The 17,823-nt window shown below is 48.6% G+C and overlaps 1 protein-coding gene across 1 annotated transcript in view; it reads right to left on the reverse strand.

Moving 5' to 3' along the window:
• Window positions 1–13,290, reverse strand: part of LOC116938986 (formin-binding protein 1-like) — a 62,194-nt gene extending 48,904 nt beyond the window's left edge. The window contains exon 1 of the mRNA XM_032946791.2: window positions 13,080–13,290. Within this exon, the coding sequence (XP_032802682.1) occupies window positions 13,080–13,103 (24 nt within the window). The 5' untranslated portion in view covers window positions 13,104–13,290. The remainder of the gene's footprint in view (window positions 1–13,079) is intronic.
• Window positions 13,291–17,823: the final 4,533 nt, after the last annotated feature.

The raw sequence follows: 17,823 nt of genomic DNA on the forward strand, positions 1-17,823 counted from the left end.
GCCCCGCACTTTCAAGGGCTCCGCGCTAAATGCTTTCAAGCTATCAATTCCGGTTCAGCGATCCTGCACTTGCTCTATTACTATAGTACTATACTGCCTTCAACTTTTATGAACGACTGGGTGTTTAGGTTTGCGATTTGTCGTATCATCTGGCCGTATAGCAAATGCAAAAAGACAATTACTTTACTATGCAAGTAAAAAAAGAAAAATGTGTTTTATTTTTTTATTTAGGGCCCCTTTATAACATATGCTACAGGCCTCGCACTGGCTTAATCCGCCACTGCAGACGACGAGGCCTACTTATTAGTGCACAGCTTTCGCAACGTCCCGCTGAAGGACGCGCGACCGTGCGCGTTTCATTTACGTGGCCCACTGATGAGGCATTCGCGAAGATAACGCGCGTCTTGAGACGGAGAGCTATTTGTGCTTGAGCTGTCGCAACACTCTCTTTAATCGTGCGTTAAACCGGCTCCCCGGGGGTTGGGCAGCCTAATGTAGAAGCCCTTCCCCGTCTGTCTCCGATAGGCTGGAGCGGAACCACAAAAGCCCCCCCCCACCGCCTCTTTGTGCTGTCACAGGACACGCAGAGAACTGGTTTCAAACAGCGAGTGAATCAAGATCGGTATACAGTATTGAAGAGCGGACACGTAGGAGCGAAAAAGCTCTCTTTTTTCAATCTACTGCCAGACGAAGGCTTACATCCCCCCCCCACCACCACCATGCCACGCGCCGTCATGGGAGAGTTGTTTGACCGTACTTCACCAACGCTGGTCAGCGAGGCCTGGTGATTGGTGGGGAACATAGAAGTGCAGACAGAGACGTCCTTAGGGTTACACGGCGGCGAATCCGAGGCGACCGCCCCGGGCCACGCGCTTGGGGGGGGGGGGGATGGCACGCTTCAACGTCACGCTGTCAGATGTAATACCTCCGACCCTGAGTGCAGTACAGCAAAGCACCGGGCCACCCTTATCCCATAACAACCTGTTTGCAGACGATGGTCGCGCCCATCCAAAGCCGCACACTATCCAGGCTCAGTCCTGCTTTATCTTCCGAGATCTGAACGATGTCAGGGCGAAATTATTCCGGGGGATTAAAAAAAAAACTAAAAATGTCAATGGTTCAGTTTGTGCGATTTTAGCACGTAGCAAACACCACCACCAACACCATAATCATCCCCGTTTGGCGATTTGCGAGGCTCGCTAATCTTGTCGTGTTAGTGGTGGTGCTGTTGGCCTGTTCTTATTACTTAGTTTTTTTGTTTAGGAATGTGGGGAGGTCGTTGACTTTAGAGCTCTTTAATTAAAGCTTGGGCGTTTGCCTGTTAAACAATGATACATTACCACATTAAAAATGACCTTATAAGAAACGGAAACAATCCGCTCAACGTGTAGATTTTAAAAAAAACCGAGAGACTTAAGCATTTCGTTAAGAGCCACGATTGGGAATTAGTGTGTCAAAGTGAGGCGTTAATGTAATTCAAGTAGCTTTGGAGAATTGTGAATAACAAAATAAATAAGCAGACAATATGGCTCCTTCGCATATATCTCTATCTTGTCATCATCATCATCTATATACAGTATATAAAAGGGGAATTTGTGAATGTGTCTGTTCGAAATGTTTAGTATACTTCCCAACATGCAACAAACTTGAAACTTGGCATGTTGGTAGCTTCCAGACTGTACACAATGCAAAAAGTGTAAAAATAGACTTTTGTATTTTGGGGGGGCCACAATAATGGATATATTTTGCACGACCAAGTGAGCGGTGACGTCACATATGTGATGTCACCCGCATGCGGCAGCGTCATGCAGTGTGCCTGCTGACGTCACGCATCCCCCCCCCACCCTCCGCGTAGGCCGTGTATTAATCCAAGACAAGAATCCAAGTCTCGGGCGAAGCCGGGTAGTAAAGCTAGTAAAATAAAAGTATTTCTTACACAACGAATCAACTTCATGACATTCTGGGAGGGCGTAATTTCAGCAGCATTTATGCAAATACAAGCAAAAAACTCTGGGCCGGTTTTGACACAGCGTCTCATCAGGAGGGTCAGGCTTGAGTTAAGGATAATACAATTTTGCGTCGCACTAAAGGACCCATATCGTAAAGGGACACGTGGGCATTGCTTGCGAGGTCAGGAGGTCACCGGCACCGATTCAAGCTGTATTAATGCCAAGTCACCAAACAGTGGTCGGTGCTGTTCTGTGTGTATGCGTTATACATTTCAGCATCTGAGTAAAGCTTCTGGGGCTTTCTCTATCGTCGGTGGCTTTTCACCCGAGTCAAGGTGCCCGCGATTCAGACCAGGTGAAAAGAAAGTGGAGTGCTGTAAGAGATTACACGTGGGTAATGCGTTTCAACAGCAATGCTGCGGCCACTTTTGAAGTCTTTACACAGGGAAAGCCTCTGCCAACATGTGAAAAGATTGTAAAATATTAATCGGTGTATGCTCACCCATGCATACAGCGCACATAAACGAACAAAAAAAAAGCCTAAGTGAATGCGGGCATTGGCAACACTGAGCCAGTGCTGGGAATTCCACATTTCCAATCACTATTGACGGCCTATGACCCCCAGAGTTGACTACCAACCAGCATTTGATGACCCCCGTGCGTTGAGGAATCCTCCTCCATGCCACCCACCTAGATAAAAAAAAACCTCATAGCTGTGACTCAGCATTACAGACTCTTGGGGCAAGTTCAGTTAGCGAGCACCTACTAAGGTCGGGCATTGCCAGAGATAGATTATGGTGTGGTCAGTACCACAGACTCCTGACCACCTTTGTCTCCCTCGTGGTGATGTATAATAATATGACCAAACGACTGTACTGCGTACTTATCTTAGGCTGAGCCAACCCAAGAGAGGGCCCAGAACAGGCTCCAATACAAATTGTCACAACTCACGTGAGCCAATAGCAGGGAGATAAACCCACGTAGCTTAAGGTGCCAACTACTACATAGGCAATACCTGCGTTTACATACAAGTAAATACGAAACCACACCACACGCACACAACATTCGCTGCCAGGGGTGGTAACGATGCATATCGAATCTCAAGCTCATGCACCAATATGCACGTGAAAAGAAGCAAGCAAGAAGTGCCCTTTGGAGCTGCACCGAGAGACAGTATACGCACGTGGCTTGGAGAACACATGCAAGTCAGAAGCATCGTAGTAGCCGTTTCGGAAAAGTAAGTGTGGCTTGGACAAGAAGGAAACTTTTTTTAAAGGGATGATGGCCAGCGGTCGAAACTAATGATGGAGTGGCAGCTAATGGAAGGAACGTGTCCGAGAGGATTTCCACGGCAGAGACGGAGCATTGAAATCGTCTTGCGTGCAGCAGCTACGTGGATTGCTGCTGCATCACCGCAAGGCCACGAGAGATGGCGATGGCTTCTAGGGGAGGCATTCATTGAGCAGTGGACAGATCATGGCTGATCTTCTTGGCGAATGGCTGCTGATGTAGATGCAGAGCAACAACTACAATGTTACATTCAGGTGGTCAAGCCAGGTAACTGCATCAGGAGCAGCGACGCGTATCACTGTGATGTCTCCTTCGTATTATTATTACAACATACATTATTTATATGTTGTACGGTCTGTTCTGGATGACCAGTGGTATACACTGGAGAGTTTTCAATTAACTATTTCTGCATCAGGTATGATGATATGGCATATGTAGTTATCGGCGAAATATTGAAAAAAAAAAGATTGCTTCTTGACTGAGTGGCGACCCTTAATCGGGGGACAGCTCACAATCCCCAGGAAGGGTTGGGGAGGTGGTGAATTCTCTCCAACCCCTATTGACCACACTCACGGTGCGATTTTAGACATACAACCCAATCTATGGACCACATCGTAAACCTCTGCGGTCCGCGCGCTCCTTCAACGGAGCAAAAGTACACGAACGAACACTCTCTCCTCAAGCCCTCTCCCGTCCTGGCCAGCAGACCTCGACATTGGCATTCAGCTCCTGGGCGTATCGCTGTGATGCGCAAAATAGTAGAACGGAGCAGAGCGCGTGGGCACCGCACGTTAAACAATAACTTCCTGACACATTCACAAAACTGTACAAGGCCACTTAAGATAGATCCTGAGGTGCCCTTTGCACTTCTGGCAACTGCTGTCACCTGCCCACAGATAAGCTGAGCACACACGCCCGAGCGGAACACAGATTGTGTGCAAGCAGCAATCAGTGTACACACACACACATAGACAAGACATGAGGGCCCTCATTATAGTTTATGGACAAGTCAGCCGTGCTGGCTTATAAAGACGTAATGAGGCTGCTTGTCTGTACGACTCAATGAGGGTTATTGCCTATGAGACAAGGAGCGGTAGGGTAGTGGTTAGCGCACCGCACGAAAAAACACGGCGGCCGAAGTTCGATTTCCGCTCATGGCCAACACCAGTGGCGATTACTTGAACTGGTGCTGGGCCTCCCCTCGGTTGACTCTGCCTGAAATGAGTACCTGGTGCAGTGTATAAACATCGCCACTGGGAAGACAAAGGCCGCCAGGCGCGGTGGCTGGCTGCCCACCCATCATGAAAGCCGGCTCGGCACGCTGGTGCTCGCGAACAGCACTTGCCCCAACAGTCTGTTGAGGCTATACGGGGGATCTTTGTCTTTATTTTTGGTAAGGACAGGGCAAGTCACTGCTGCTTGTCTGATAGAGAGTTCGGCCTTAGCCATATGAATATAACATTTCCACCACGAGCTCAGGGCCACCAATGGAGATGAGCACCGACCGCCGCCCATTTGGGCTCTCCGACACATACGACCACTATTGAGTCGTGGCATAGCCAACACGGTGGCATGTAGAATAGTATCAACAAGGCTCGATTACTGCAACTCACTCCTGTACGGGAGGTGTGGCAAAAACATTCCCGAGCTGCATTGGCTTCCGGTTGCTGGACGAATGCATGATATGGTCGCACTCATTACTCACAAAGTGCTTGCCACAAATGAGCCACAATACCTTGCCGATCTCGTCAAGGAGCATCTAAACCAATCGTGCAAAGCCTGGTCACCTTCGGAGCGGCGTTTGGCTAACCGTCGAACAAAGACGGTGGTCACCGCATCGCCGCGCTTTCAGATGCGCTTCTGCGGCCGTCTGGAACGCTCTTTCCTTCCGATATTAGGAAGCCACTGGAGCTATGCACTTTCAAGTCTAGATTGAAAACTCATTTCTTCGGAACTGCTTTGTGGTTCAGTTTGTTGTCCTTTCCCCCCCCCCCACACCTCCGATAAGCACGGATGGCTACGAATGGTGTAAAAGACGTTCAACAAAAATACACTTTGAACGACGGTGTGGGGGTGGGGGCACGAACTTTGAATGACATCGAGGGTGGCGGGAACCTAGAAGCCCATGGCCGCGCAAGGCTTCCACGGCACACGGGACCGATCCCCAAGCCATGTTTATCTGCCACCGTGAGCAGCTTAGCCGCACCAATCGGGCTTTGCGACGGCTGCGTCTCCGAGTTCGGCACGGCACAGAGCCTTCTGTCAGAGCAAGGGCCTCTTGCAGTGGACAGGAGTTTTGAGGTATCTGGCTATCGAATCGAAGGTCCTGAGGCACGTTCCTATGGCAGAGTTCATTCATATAAATTGAGAGCCATGTTAAGGATCATGAGTGCATTGTGCGGTTGCTTAGCCATCAAGCCTGCATTACGTGTGTGATGTGCGCACCAAAGTTAGATATGAAAAACACTCATTAGGAAAGGGGCCAAGCCCTTACCGATAAAAGAGACTTGCGGCATTCCTGAATAAAACAACAGACCTGCTATTCTTCATTTTGGCAGTAACCAGTTTCTGTTTACAAATAAGTCGCCACAGTCACCACCAAGTGAAGGTCACCACAGCAATCGCGCCAGCCAAGGTGCACTTTGAGACCGCATGAAGTGCCAAAGGCTCGTGTATGTACACTTATACAAAAGCAAAGATCCCCTCGTATACCTTTTAACACACTGTAGGGGCAAGTGCTGTCAGCGAGCACCTAGAAAGGTTAACATACACAAAACAAAGATCCCCGTATAGCCTTTAATAGACTGTAGGGGTAAGTGCTGTTCGCGGGCACCTATGAACGTGGGAACGGTACACGAGGGGGTGGGTGGCCAGCAACATGCCCCGACCACACCTGCGTTTCCCCAGTAGCGATGCTTACGCATCGCACTCGGTACTCATTTGATGCCGAGTCGACCTAGGGGAGGGCCCAAGACACGTTCAGATATTCATCACTGGTGTTGGTGGTGAGCGAGAATAGAACTCGGGTCACCAGTTTCGCAGCACGCTAACCACTGCGCGACATGTACACACGAGGTTGGGGTAGTGGCGAGGTGGGGAGGGAGGGTGTCTACTGTGGAGGTGGAGGAAATTAATAAACTCGTGTGCAGGTGCTGGGGGAGAATTGCTCGCGACATCACAGGACCGAAGGGGAGGAGATAGTGCAGCCTTCTTTGATGAGGTCGACGATCATAATGATGATGAAAAGTAATCAGATCACTGATGTGTGTGTATGGCTATTTAGAATGAATGAAATGTCTCATTCTTACACATATATACTACACTTATATACAGTGTGGTGTATAAAGACAAAGGTCCCCCGTATAGCCTTAACAGACTGTAGGGGCAAGTGCTGTTAGCGAGGACCTATTAAGGCCGGCACGGTACACGAGGGGGTGGGTGGTCAGCACCACGCCCGACCGCCTTTGTCTACCCAGTGGCGATGTTTACACATCGCACCAGGTACTCATTTGAGGCTGAGTCGACCTAGGGGAGGCCCAGGACCGGTTCAGGTAATCGTCACCGGTGTTGGCCGTGAGCGGGAATCGAACCTGGGTCGCCAGGTTCATAGCGCAGCGCGCTAACCGCTACACTACCGCTCCCCACCTACATGTACACACACAGACACACACACGTGTGCACGCTAACTGAACATTTAATTGATCTTGAAATAACGACAGTCCACGCTCGCGTCTAATGAATTAACACTGCACACACTGCGCTAGCTGTGGCCCGAGCGGCACATTGCTGTGACAACGGCAGCGACATAATGGTCACATTGTGTGGCTGTTAGTTACTTTGGCTGAGACTGCTGCCACATTTTTCTCAATAGTCCCTTCTCTTCTGCCTTTGAGCCATGGGGCCACTTTAATGTCCCCTCTCCAAAGGTGATGGCCACGGTAAACACTGCCCCGTGTGTGTGTGTGGCGAGCGGTGGCGCAGTAGTTAGCACGCTGGATTATGAACCAGGCGACGGGATTCAATAATGCAGAGCTGTATGTAATGTAGGGGTGTATGTTATGTTCGATTCCCACTCCCAGCCAACATTGGTGACGAATATCTGAACTGGTCGGTGGGCCTCCTCTAGGTCGGCTCGGCCTTAAATGGGTACATGGTGCGGTGTGTAAACATCAGCGCTGAGGAGACAGAGGCGGCAGGGCGTTGTTAAGCTGGCCACCCTATCCCCTTGTGTGCCGTGCCAGCCCGAATAGGTGCTCGAGAAGGGCACTTGCCTCTCAACGTCTGTTCAAGGCTAACACGGTGGATCTTTGTCTTTGGATGGCGGGCAGAGCGATAACAGCTCAGTGGCTCGCGCACTGCACGACAAATCCGATCACCCGAGTTTCAACATCTACCACGGCTCTAACATCATTTGGCGACCGATATATGAACAGGTCACGTGGCTCTTGGGTATTGCCACCTCTGCGATATAACGAAAAGCGGACGTGTCCATGGGACTAAGACTACTACGTCACAACACCTTTAGAGAGTGGGGGAGGGAGGGGCGGGGGAAGAACTTGAATGTGCATCATCTTCCAGTGGTGGAGTGCGATTACGCAACTGCCAATCAAAGAAAAGCCGGGAACTTTGAACGTCGGCAGCTATCTCGGAGAGGTCGGCGGCAACCTCCGGCGCCGGGAAGTCGCACGCGGTTCGTTTTCGGGACTGGCTTCGTGACGTCATGTATTAAGGACTCGACGTTTCGTATCCAAACTTGCACTGCGAGCGCCGACGGACGTGGGAACGGTACACAAAGGTGGTGGGCGTGGCCAGCACCATGCCCCGACCACACCTTCGTCTACCCCACGTAATGTATTGCGGCAATGCAAACGTGGGGGTAAACGCCCTTGTTGTTATTTTGAATTTCCGATCCCTGGAGCTTATCTCGACAACAAAAAAACGATCCTGGGGAGAAACTCGGATATAGGTGGTAACCCCACCTGGGCCTCCCGGCATGCGGTTGGAAAACCATTGGACGAACGTTGACGCAACGTTGCGCGTCTTTTACTGGGTGCCTGGCGTGGTGTGTAAACATGAACACTGGAGAGACACACCACACACCACACACACACCACACACACACCACACACACACCACACCACTCACCACACCACTCACCACACCACTCACCACACCACTCACGCTCGTGCGCCGTGACGGCCTTAACAGGCGCTCGCCAATGGCACGTGTCGTGAAAAGGTCCGCATGGCGACATCGCTGTGTTTGTTCTCATGGAGGCGTTTGTCACAGTCTACACGTGTGTGCGTGCGTGCCTGTAGATGATTTGTGTAATGGGCTGTAGACCTGTATAGTTTCAGGTGTAGGCTTAGTGCTTTGTTTAACACGTAGGGTTTCGCGACCAATATTATTCATAATAAAGGTTTTTGGGTTAGGTCGTGTTATTTACAAATGTGTCGTAACCCTCCACCACCCGACACGGCCAATCAGCAAAAAAGTGTCACGTTGACAAAAGACAAATAGTTCACTACTTTATCCCACCGGTGTGTTGAAGAGTGAATCCACAACATTTACAGTTTGAGTACGACATTTCGCCGGTAATAACATCCAGCATCATCGGGCAATTCGCCAGAATGGTAAAGCCCTCGCTTGCTCCCGGTCTTAAATAGAGCAGCAGGGTGACGTCATCCTTAAACTCATTCAGGTGCAGTAATTATATAATCGATTGCTAATCAGTCAATGGTTATGATTAGTAATAAGTTGTAGATTAGTAATTAGTTGTAATGTGTGTTATTGTGATTATATGCTACGTTAGTAATCCGTTAATTAGTATGTGTTTCCCCTATAAGGAATTGTAATACTGGTAGGCACGAAGTTGTAAACTGAGTGTACCAGCCTGCAATAGATTAATGTGTCCGTCCGTCCATCCCCTTTCAATATTAACGAAGTGAAATCTCGTGCTGTTGGGTGTAAAATCAGCAATAGACAGCGCAGAGACTTGTCCTACCAGCCCACCCTGCAGGGACTTCTGTATTATTTAATAATACGCTTCCAAGCCGCACTAATGCTTTGGTTAACCACGTGAGAACTTGGCTCGCCAAAATGACAAAAGCGACAACATGTACGCTGACCTTCTTTCGCACCGTACGTAGCCAACCGAGCTAGCGATCACATGTATAGCATGTATGTAGAACTTCTATAGCATGTATGTAGAACTTCTTTTGCACCGTACGTAGCCAACCGCGCTAATCCGAGGTGCGAGGAAAGGACAACAAACGCAACACAAAAAGCTGACCGAAAGAGATTGGTTTTCGATCTGGATGTAGGCAACGTACAACAATGAAGCGACTGAAACTGACGGCATGTACCAATATACGCGCGCGCGCGTGCGTGAATGACGGCGAGATTGATGTTCAGCATTCTGTACAATAAGCGTGCGCGCTACGCAGGCGATTTGTGTATTTTGCTGTGCAATATGAACCAGGATAAAGGTGCACAGCGGTGGTGACGTGTATTGCAGTGGGTCTGGGGTCAACCAACAGGTCATGTTTGTTGTACCTGTGTACGTTGAACGCCTTTCGCACCGTACGTAGCCAACCGCGCTAATCAAAAGGTGCGGGGGAAAGGCTAACTAATTATGATGATGGTTGTGTGCTTTTACTGCCTGGTCCAATATTCTGGTACAAGCTAAGTGTGGTTGAGTGCGTAGTGGACTGTAGGTGCGTGCTTTTATTTCGCGTGTGTTGTGCCGCGCACGCGTTTCACGTGTGGGGGAGCGGTGGCGCGGTGGTAGGCGTTACCTCGCTACTAACGCGGGCCCCGCCACCGACGTTCGATTCCCGGTCCACGGCTATCCATCATTGGCGAGTGATATCTGAACCGAACCTGGGCCTCTCTCTCCCACCCCCATCCCACCCTAAGATCGACGCAGCCTCAAGAGGAGCACCTGGTGCGCTGCGCAAACATCAGCACCGGTGAAAACAAAATGTTGCCGGGATGTGGTGCTGGCCACCCACCCCCACCTCGTGGGTGCAATTCGCTAACAGCACCGGCCCCAAAAGTCTGTTGAAGGCTATAAGGGGGGGGCGGGGCGGATCTTTGTATTTGAATTGGGGATTGTATTGTTTTGCTGTGCACTCGATTACGTGGTCAGTTGGACACGCAGCAGGCTTTCGAGACCAATAATATTATTATGTTTTGGGTTAGATTGCGAAAATATTAATATGTCGTTAACACACCACCACCCGACACAGTGAGGGTTCTCACGAAAACAAAACGTGCCAACCAACAAGTAGTTACTCAGAATAACATCATCCATTGTAATGTATGACAACGTTTATCCCCCCCCCCCCCCCCCCGTGGTATTTGCACCTGGTCGACTCACAGTGATGACATAACTTTTACTCTATTTAAGACCGAAACAGAAACACGTCTTCACAATTCTGTCAAACCGCCTGATGAAGCTGGTTGTAATCACCAGTGAAACGTCGTGCTCGAATTGTAAATGTTGTCGGTTTGCCAGACCGGTGCGCTGAAGTAATAACTAATCGCCACGTTTTGTTTACGTGAAAACTCTTACTCATTGGCTGTGTCGGGTGGTGGTGATGGTTTAATGACATTTATGTTCATGCGATCTAAAAAACCTTTTTTTACAAATCGGCCACAGTGTTTAGACGTCAGCAAGGCTGTCCATAGGGGGTTGGAGGGCCCGGGGTAGGTCACGTTGTGTGACCCCCCCCCCCCACCGACGCCTTCAAACTAATACGGAAGAATTACATCTGACACCGTGCCATCGAAGAGCGGGGTTTGGGGCGGTCGCCCCACTTCGCCGTACCCGAGAGATAGCTCTGGATGTCAGTGTGTGTGTGATTGGGGATTGGTGTACTGTATATTATTATTTTCCACGTCCACACCGGGATTGTACACGCGTGTGTTGATGCTGATGTGTATCGCTTATTGAGGCACACCATGTGTGGGTGGTGGGGTGAACGTGTCCTTCCAGTCCGTTGTGGAGTTCGTGCAGGAATTTGTTTTAATGACCTGGCACGCATCTCTAAGTTACACACATCCCTACATTACACACAACCATACATTACACACGACCCTACATTACACACAACCATACCTTACACACGACCCTACATTACACACATCGCTACATTACATACAACCATACCTTACACACATTCCTACATTACACACAACCCTACCTTACACACATCCCTACATTACACATCACTACATTACACACATCACTACATTACATACAACCATACCTTACACACGTCCCTACATTACACAACCATACATTACACACGTCCCTACATTACACACAACCATACCTTACACACGACCCTACATTACACACATCACTACATTACATACAACCATACCTTACACACGTCCCTACATTACACAACCATACATTACACACGACCCTACATTACACACAACCATACCTTACACACGACCCTACATTACACACATCGCTACATTACATACAACCATACCTTACACACATTCCTACATTACACACAACCCTACCTTACACACATCCCTACATTACACATATCACTACATTACACACATCACTACATTACATACAACCATACCTTACACACGTCCCTACATTACACAACCATACATTACACACGTCCCTACATTACACACAAAGCCTACCTTACACACATCCCTACGTTACACGCATCCATCCCTGCGTAACACACATCCTTACATTACACACATCCCTGCGTAACATACATCCCTACATTACACACATCCCTGCGTAACATACATCCCTACATTACACACATCCCTGCGTAACATACATCCCTACATTACACACATCCCTGCGTAACATACATCCCTACATTACACACATCCCTACCTTACACACATCCCTACGCTACTTACATCCCTACCTTACTCACTCCTACGTAACATACAACCTTACATTACATACTGCTAAAACGTCGGTTGTTGTAAACCACATTCTGAAATTCCACATTCGCGCGACGAGAGCCAGATTTTCCACTGGAGAACCACTTTTTAAATTCCTGTGAATTGGTACTCGGCTTATCCACCCCAACACTATGCCGATGACAATGATGATCACGGTGGTGGTGATGCGGTGTGATACACAGTTTGTGAGAAAACAGCGGAGCAAAGCCGGTCTGGTTACATATGCACACATAGACCCCAAGTCAAATCAAGCTGATTTGTTCAACCACGTGAAAATTGAAAGAGACCAGTATAGTCTCATTGTGGCAGTGACCAGGGTATAACGATGTTAATGACGGTGATGATTGTGATGCTGATAGTGATGATGGTTACGGGGCCGATGAAGCTGGTGATGATGTTGATGACAATGGTGATGAGGAAGATGATTACGATGATGATGTTGGCTATGATGAAGTTGATGACGGTGATGATGATGATGTTGGCTATGATGAAGTTGATGACGGTGATGATGATGATGTTGGCTATGATGAAGTTGATGACGATGATGATGAGGCTGATTACAGTTGTGAGTGAAGAGGTTGATGACGACGATGATTATGATGATGTTGAAGTTGGTGAGGAGGTTGATGATGACGGTGATCAAGTTTGCGGTGATGATGTAATTGAAGGATTAGCCGAGGCGGGATGACGAGTCACGCTGGCATCGCCACCCATCCGGGTCTCAGACCTTACTTTTCTCCAGGCGCGAGGCTGAGATTGGAACCCACCTCGCCCTCCCCCGGCTACACCTGTGTGTGTAGGCGCACGCTATCCATACAGCGCGTCCACACACACTCACGTCTGTGAACATGGACCTCGCCGCGCTCTGTACCCGCAACTCACCCACAGCTCCATGCCCCAGCTCATGGTGGCGGTGGCGGAGGCCGCGGCACGGCGGCTGAGAACGAGCGCGGAGGATAAGAAGGAGAATAAAATCAAATAAACACGAGCACAGGATGAGGAGGAGGAGGAAGCGCAGAATGGGGCTCACGCTCGCTCTCTCGCTGGGACACGACGCTCCGCCCCCTACTTAGCCCCCCCCCACACTCCGCGACCAGGGGGAGGAGCTTCCAATGCAGGTGTGGGGGACACTACGAAGCACCCTCCTCCGAGACCAGGGGGAGGAGCTTCCAATGCAGGTGTGGGGGACATGAGACTCCACCCCCTTAAGGACCCCCCCTTTCTGCGACCAGAGGGAGGGGCTTCCAATGCAGGTGTGGGGGACATGAGGCTCCACCCCCTTAAGCACCCCCCCCCTCCACCGGGAACAGGGGGAGGGATTTCCAATGCAGGTGTGGGGGACATAAGGCTCCACCCCCTTAAGCACCCCCCCCCTCCACCGGGAACAGGGGGAGGGGCTTCCAATGCAGGTGTGGGGGACATGAGACTCCACCCCCTTAAGGACCCCCCCTTTGTGCAACCAGAGGGAGGGGCTTCCAATCCAGGTGTTGGGGACATGAGGCTCCACCCCCCTATTAAAGACCCCCCCTTCCGCGACCAGGGGGAGGGGCTTCCAATGCAGGTGTGGGGGACATGAGACTCCACCCCCTTAGCACCCCCCCTCCACCGGGAACAGGGGGAGGGGCTTCCAATGCAGGTGTGGGGGACATGAGGCCCCACCCCCTTAAGCACCCCCCCTTCCGCGACCAGAGGGAGGGGCTTCCAATGCAGGTGTGGGGGACATGAGACTCCACCCCTCTATTAAGGACCCCCCCTTCCACGACCAGGGGGAGAGGCTTCCAATGCAGGTGTGGGGGACATGAGACTCCACCCCCTTAAGCACCCTCCCCCCCTCTACGATCAGGAAAAGGTGCTTCCGATGCAAGTGTCCGGGACACGAGGCTCCGCCCCCTACTAAAATATTTTTTTCAGATCCTGTACCTCGTTGGATGTGGTGCAAATGCAGAGATTTTTTTGTTTTAAAAAACTACACGTTTGTCAAGTAACACAGCTTTAACGGAACAGATATTTAAAATAGCGGCCTTTTGGGCAATGACCGGGGGGCGGGGTGTGAAATACAGGTGTATGGGAAACGAGGCTCCGCCCTCATACGAATGTGGTGGAAATTACACATTCGTATGGCAGGACCAAGTTCACCATGGGACTATTGTTGACTTCCCACAAATCGGTACTCCTTTTATGAGTCTCGGACGGCTTATTGGGTTAAGCTTATGTTGATGAGTACTTTGCACTAATCGAGATGGGGTAGATTATTAATAGGTTCCGTGAGATGGGATTATACATTAACAAGCCTAAGTAAAGTCTTAGGATTTGGATGGATGTTACGATCAGCCAGCGTACAGGATCCCACTGTTGTGCTCTTGCAAAGTTTAACCCTTACCCTGAGCTTACACAAGAGCAACCTAACCACATTTAAACTAAACTTTTTATTTTACCAGGTAAGGCCCACTGAGCTATATAGCCATTTTTCAGACGCCACTGGCCACAAATGATAGCTCAACGAAGTGGCTTATCATGTGGAAATGTATAGCAGTCACATACTCTAAACGCACGTTTCTAAATGTGGAGGGAAAAACCGGATGACCCGGAGAAAACCCCACGCGACCAAGGGGAGAACATGATATCACCTCACGCATCCGCCTGTGACTTGACCAAGGTGACTCTTGCAAATGAGGCCTGGTGTATTGAGTTCTCACCCGGTTAAATAGATCATCTAAGCCTCTATTTAAGGAACGAAACAGGAGGACTGCTCCACAAATGTGGCTGTCGCCTGATGAAGCTAGTTGTAATTACTGGCGAAACGTCGTACTCAGATTGTAAATGTTGTGGCTTTGCTCTCCAACACACCGGTGTGCTGTACTAGTGACGAATTGGCACGTTCTGTTTAAGTGACAAACCTTAGTATAAATTGGCTGTGTCGGGTGGTGGCGGGTTTAACTACATATTTATATACTTACGTGATCTAACCCAAAAAAAAACCTGTATTATGGATCAACAGATTAACTTGACTTAACTTTTGATTTAAAGCTTTCGTGACTGCAGGGATTCATATTCCTGGTTCTTCCGGTAAGGTCACGTAGAAGGGAAACAATAAAATAATATTGCTTTATATTTTTATTATTTTATTGTTTCCCTTCTACGTGACTTTACCGAAAGAACCAAGAATTTCACTTAACTTATGAGAATATCTGTATTAGCATCGCGTATGGTGCCAAAGTCACACTCTCTGTACGATGGGTGACCGGGCCTTTCCTCGCGTGGCCCCCAAGCTGTGGACTTCACTTCCACTGGACGCTCGCTCTATTGACTCCCTCGCATTACTCAAATCGCTCCTTGAGACGCAACTCATGTTTAAGGGCTTTTAATAGATTTCTTGACTCCTTTATTTTTTGGAGTTGGATTTTATTGGTGTGAGCGTGCCCTGTGCGTGTCTGTTTTGTAGTGCCTTATAACCTCCCGGTGAAAAGTGCTTTAGAAGTGTAAATTATAGATTATTTATAGCATCAATGCAGTTTAGCCACGTTAGACTGTATAAATAGGGATATCCGATTAAGGGATTACTCTTCTGATTATAATCGGTTCGATTACTTGACTAATTAGATAACATGACAATTGGGGAGGGGGGTTGTCACCTGTGTTCCCACGTGTGCCAACTGGACGGGCTGCGATGAGCCGGGCTTAGCATCGGCATCATCAGCCGCATGACACTGGGCATGGCGTGTAGGGGTTTCTCGCCTTCAGGAGGCAATGGGGAGGCGGGCGCCTTTTTTGGGTGTGAGTAATCAACCATAAAAAACAGGTCCCTGCAGGGTGGGCTGGTAGGAACATTGGCAAAGTAACGTCACGGTGCCTTCGAACTTCGCCTCGCAAATGGTATTCGGCTGTGGGCTGTGTGTGAATTTGCCACATCCCCAAAAGCGAAGTTCGCAAATGAGATAATGTGACTTCCAAATGTTGGGTGCAATAAGACATATCAAGTCTCTGCGCTGTCTATTGCTGATTTTACACCCAACAACACGAGATTTCACTTCGTTAAAGTATTGAAAGGGGACGGACGGACGGACACTAATCTATTGCAGGCTGGTACACTCAGTTTACAACTTCGTTCCTACCAGTAAAAAGTTATATGATTACAATTTCAGTCGATTCATCGACTTAAGTGCCTAATCGTATTCGCTCTATGTGGAAGAGTTTTGTTCTTACTAGGATAATACGTGTGGTGCGGCCCTGCTGTGTGCTTACAAAATATAATAGTACAGTAATACCCCGGTTTAGGTTGGGAATACGTTCCTGAAAGGTGCGACGACGAATATCAAAGCGATGTAAATAAAAGCAATTTACAGAGTAGGTGGAGGCGAAGGCTGAGGCGACGGATATCAGAAATTACGGATGCTCTCAGCGACATAAGTGTGGGTTGAGGCAACGCAAATCAAGTAGTGGTATTAATAAAGTGACGACATATTTGCGAATCTACGGAAAAGGGGGTGACGTAAATCGGGATATTACTGTAATTTATCATTTTTAAAATGCCTTATATCCAAGAAATCCTTGAGTGTCAAGACTTTTTCAGGGGCCTCGCATTGGGATGTTTGGCCAATTGCTTTCAAGTATATTTTGTTAACCTACAGGGAAATTATTTGGCAAGAGAAACACTACAATGATGATTACGAATCCTCGTTGCAGTATCCCAGTAAACATGTAACGTTGGACAATCTTAGTACAAGGTCAACCAACGTTGGCCCAACATTGCATGTTACCGGGATGTCTTTGATACGCTGCAGGACAAACATTAACACCAGGCAGGCAACGATTAAATTTCATAAAATCAATTTGCACTCCTGATTGATGGATTATAATTATGTTAAGATGCCCCGTCAGCGCTCGAAGTGACACCCCAGAAAACACTGAACGTTGAACCAATGTTGGCCCAAAGTTGCGCTTTACTGGGACACTGCTATTGACGCATACGAATCTTGGAAAAGACACCAGAGTGACGGCAAATAAGTAGCATGATGATGCACTTGACCGGAGCTTTAGAGTATCTTTTCTCATTCACGAAGCATCCAAATCCTGTCCAATAGCCCAGGATCTCACAGTAAATACGCCAACGTTGTAATATGGTTGTGTAGGAACCGTTCGACCCACGTTGGGCCAACGTTTCATGTTTACTTGCGACACCCAGCCTCTACACTTATGCATTACAAGTGTTGCTGTTTTATTGATCTAGCAGTATATTATGGTCACCACAAGATAAGCTTCGTTTTACTACACATGCTTTAAAATCAAACGTGAGAAAAAGTTCGTCGTAAAAACATAAATTGTATGTAGTGATACCGATCTGATGTCGTTGGAAACCAAACAAAACTCAAACATGGCAATGATTATAAAATCCACAAAAGTAAGCATCAGATTTGGCCTGCAATAAAGTCTCACCTTATACAGTGGGGCCTGCACAATGTTAATTATCAAAGGGCCGAAAAATATTTCAACCCGACACATCACATCCAATATACCACTCTCTCTCTATAGCTGTGGCTACTGGAGACAAGTGCCTACTATAAACGACAGTATTCCGTGAGATATTAAGTCTTTGCTTGTAAGATATGCAAGACAAGCAAAACAACCC

Source organism: Petromyzon marinus, chromosome 5 (assembly GCF_048934315.1).
Source record: "Petromyzon marinus isolate PM22_M1 ecotype Great Lakes invasive population chromosome 5, UKy_Petmar_22M1.pri1.0, whole genome shotgun sequence".
In the NCBI taxonomy this organism is placed as follows: Eukaryota; Metazoa; Chordata; class Hyperoartia; order Petromyzontiformes; family Petromyzontidae; genus Petromyzon; species Petromyzon marinus.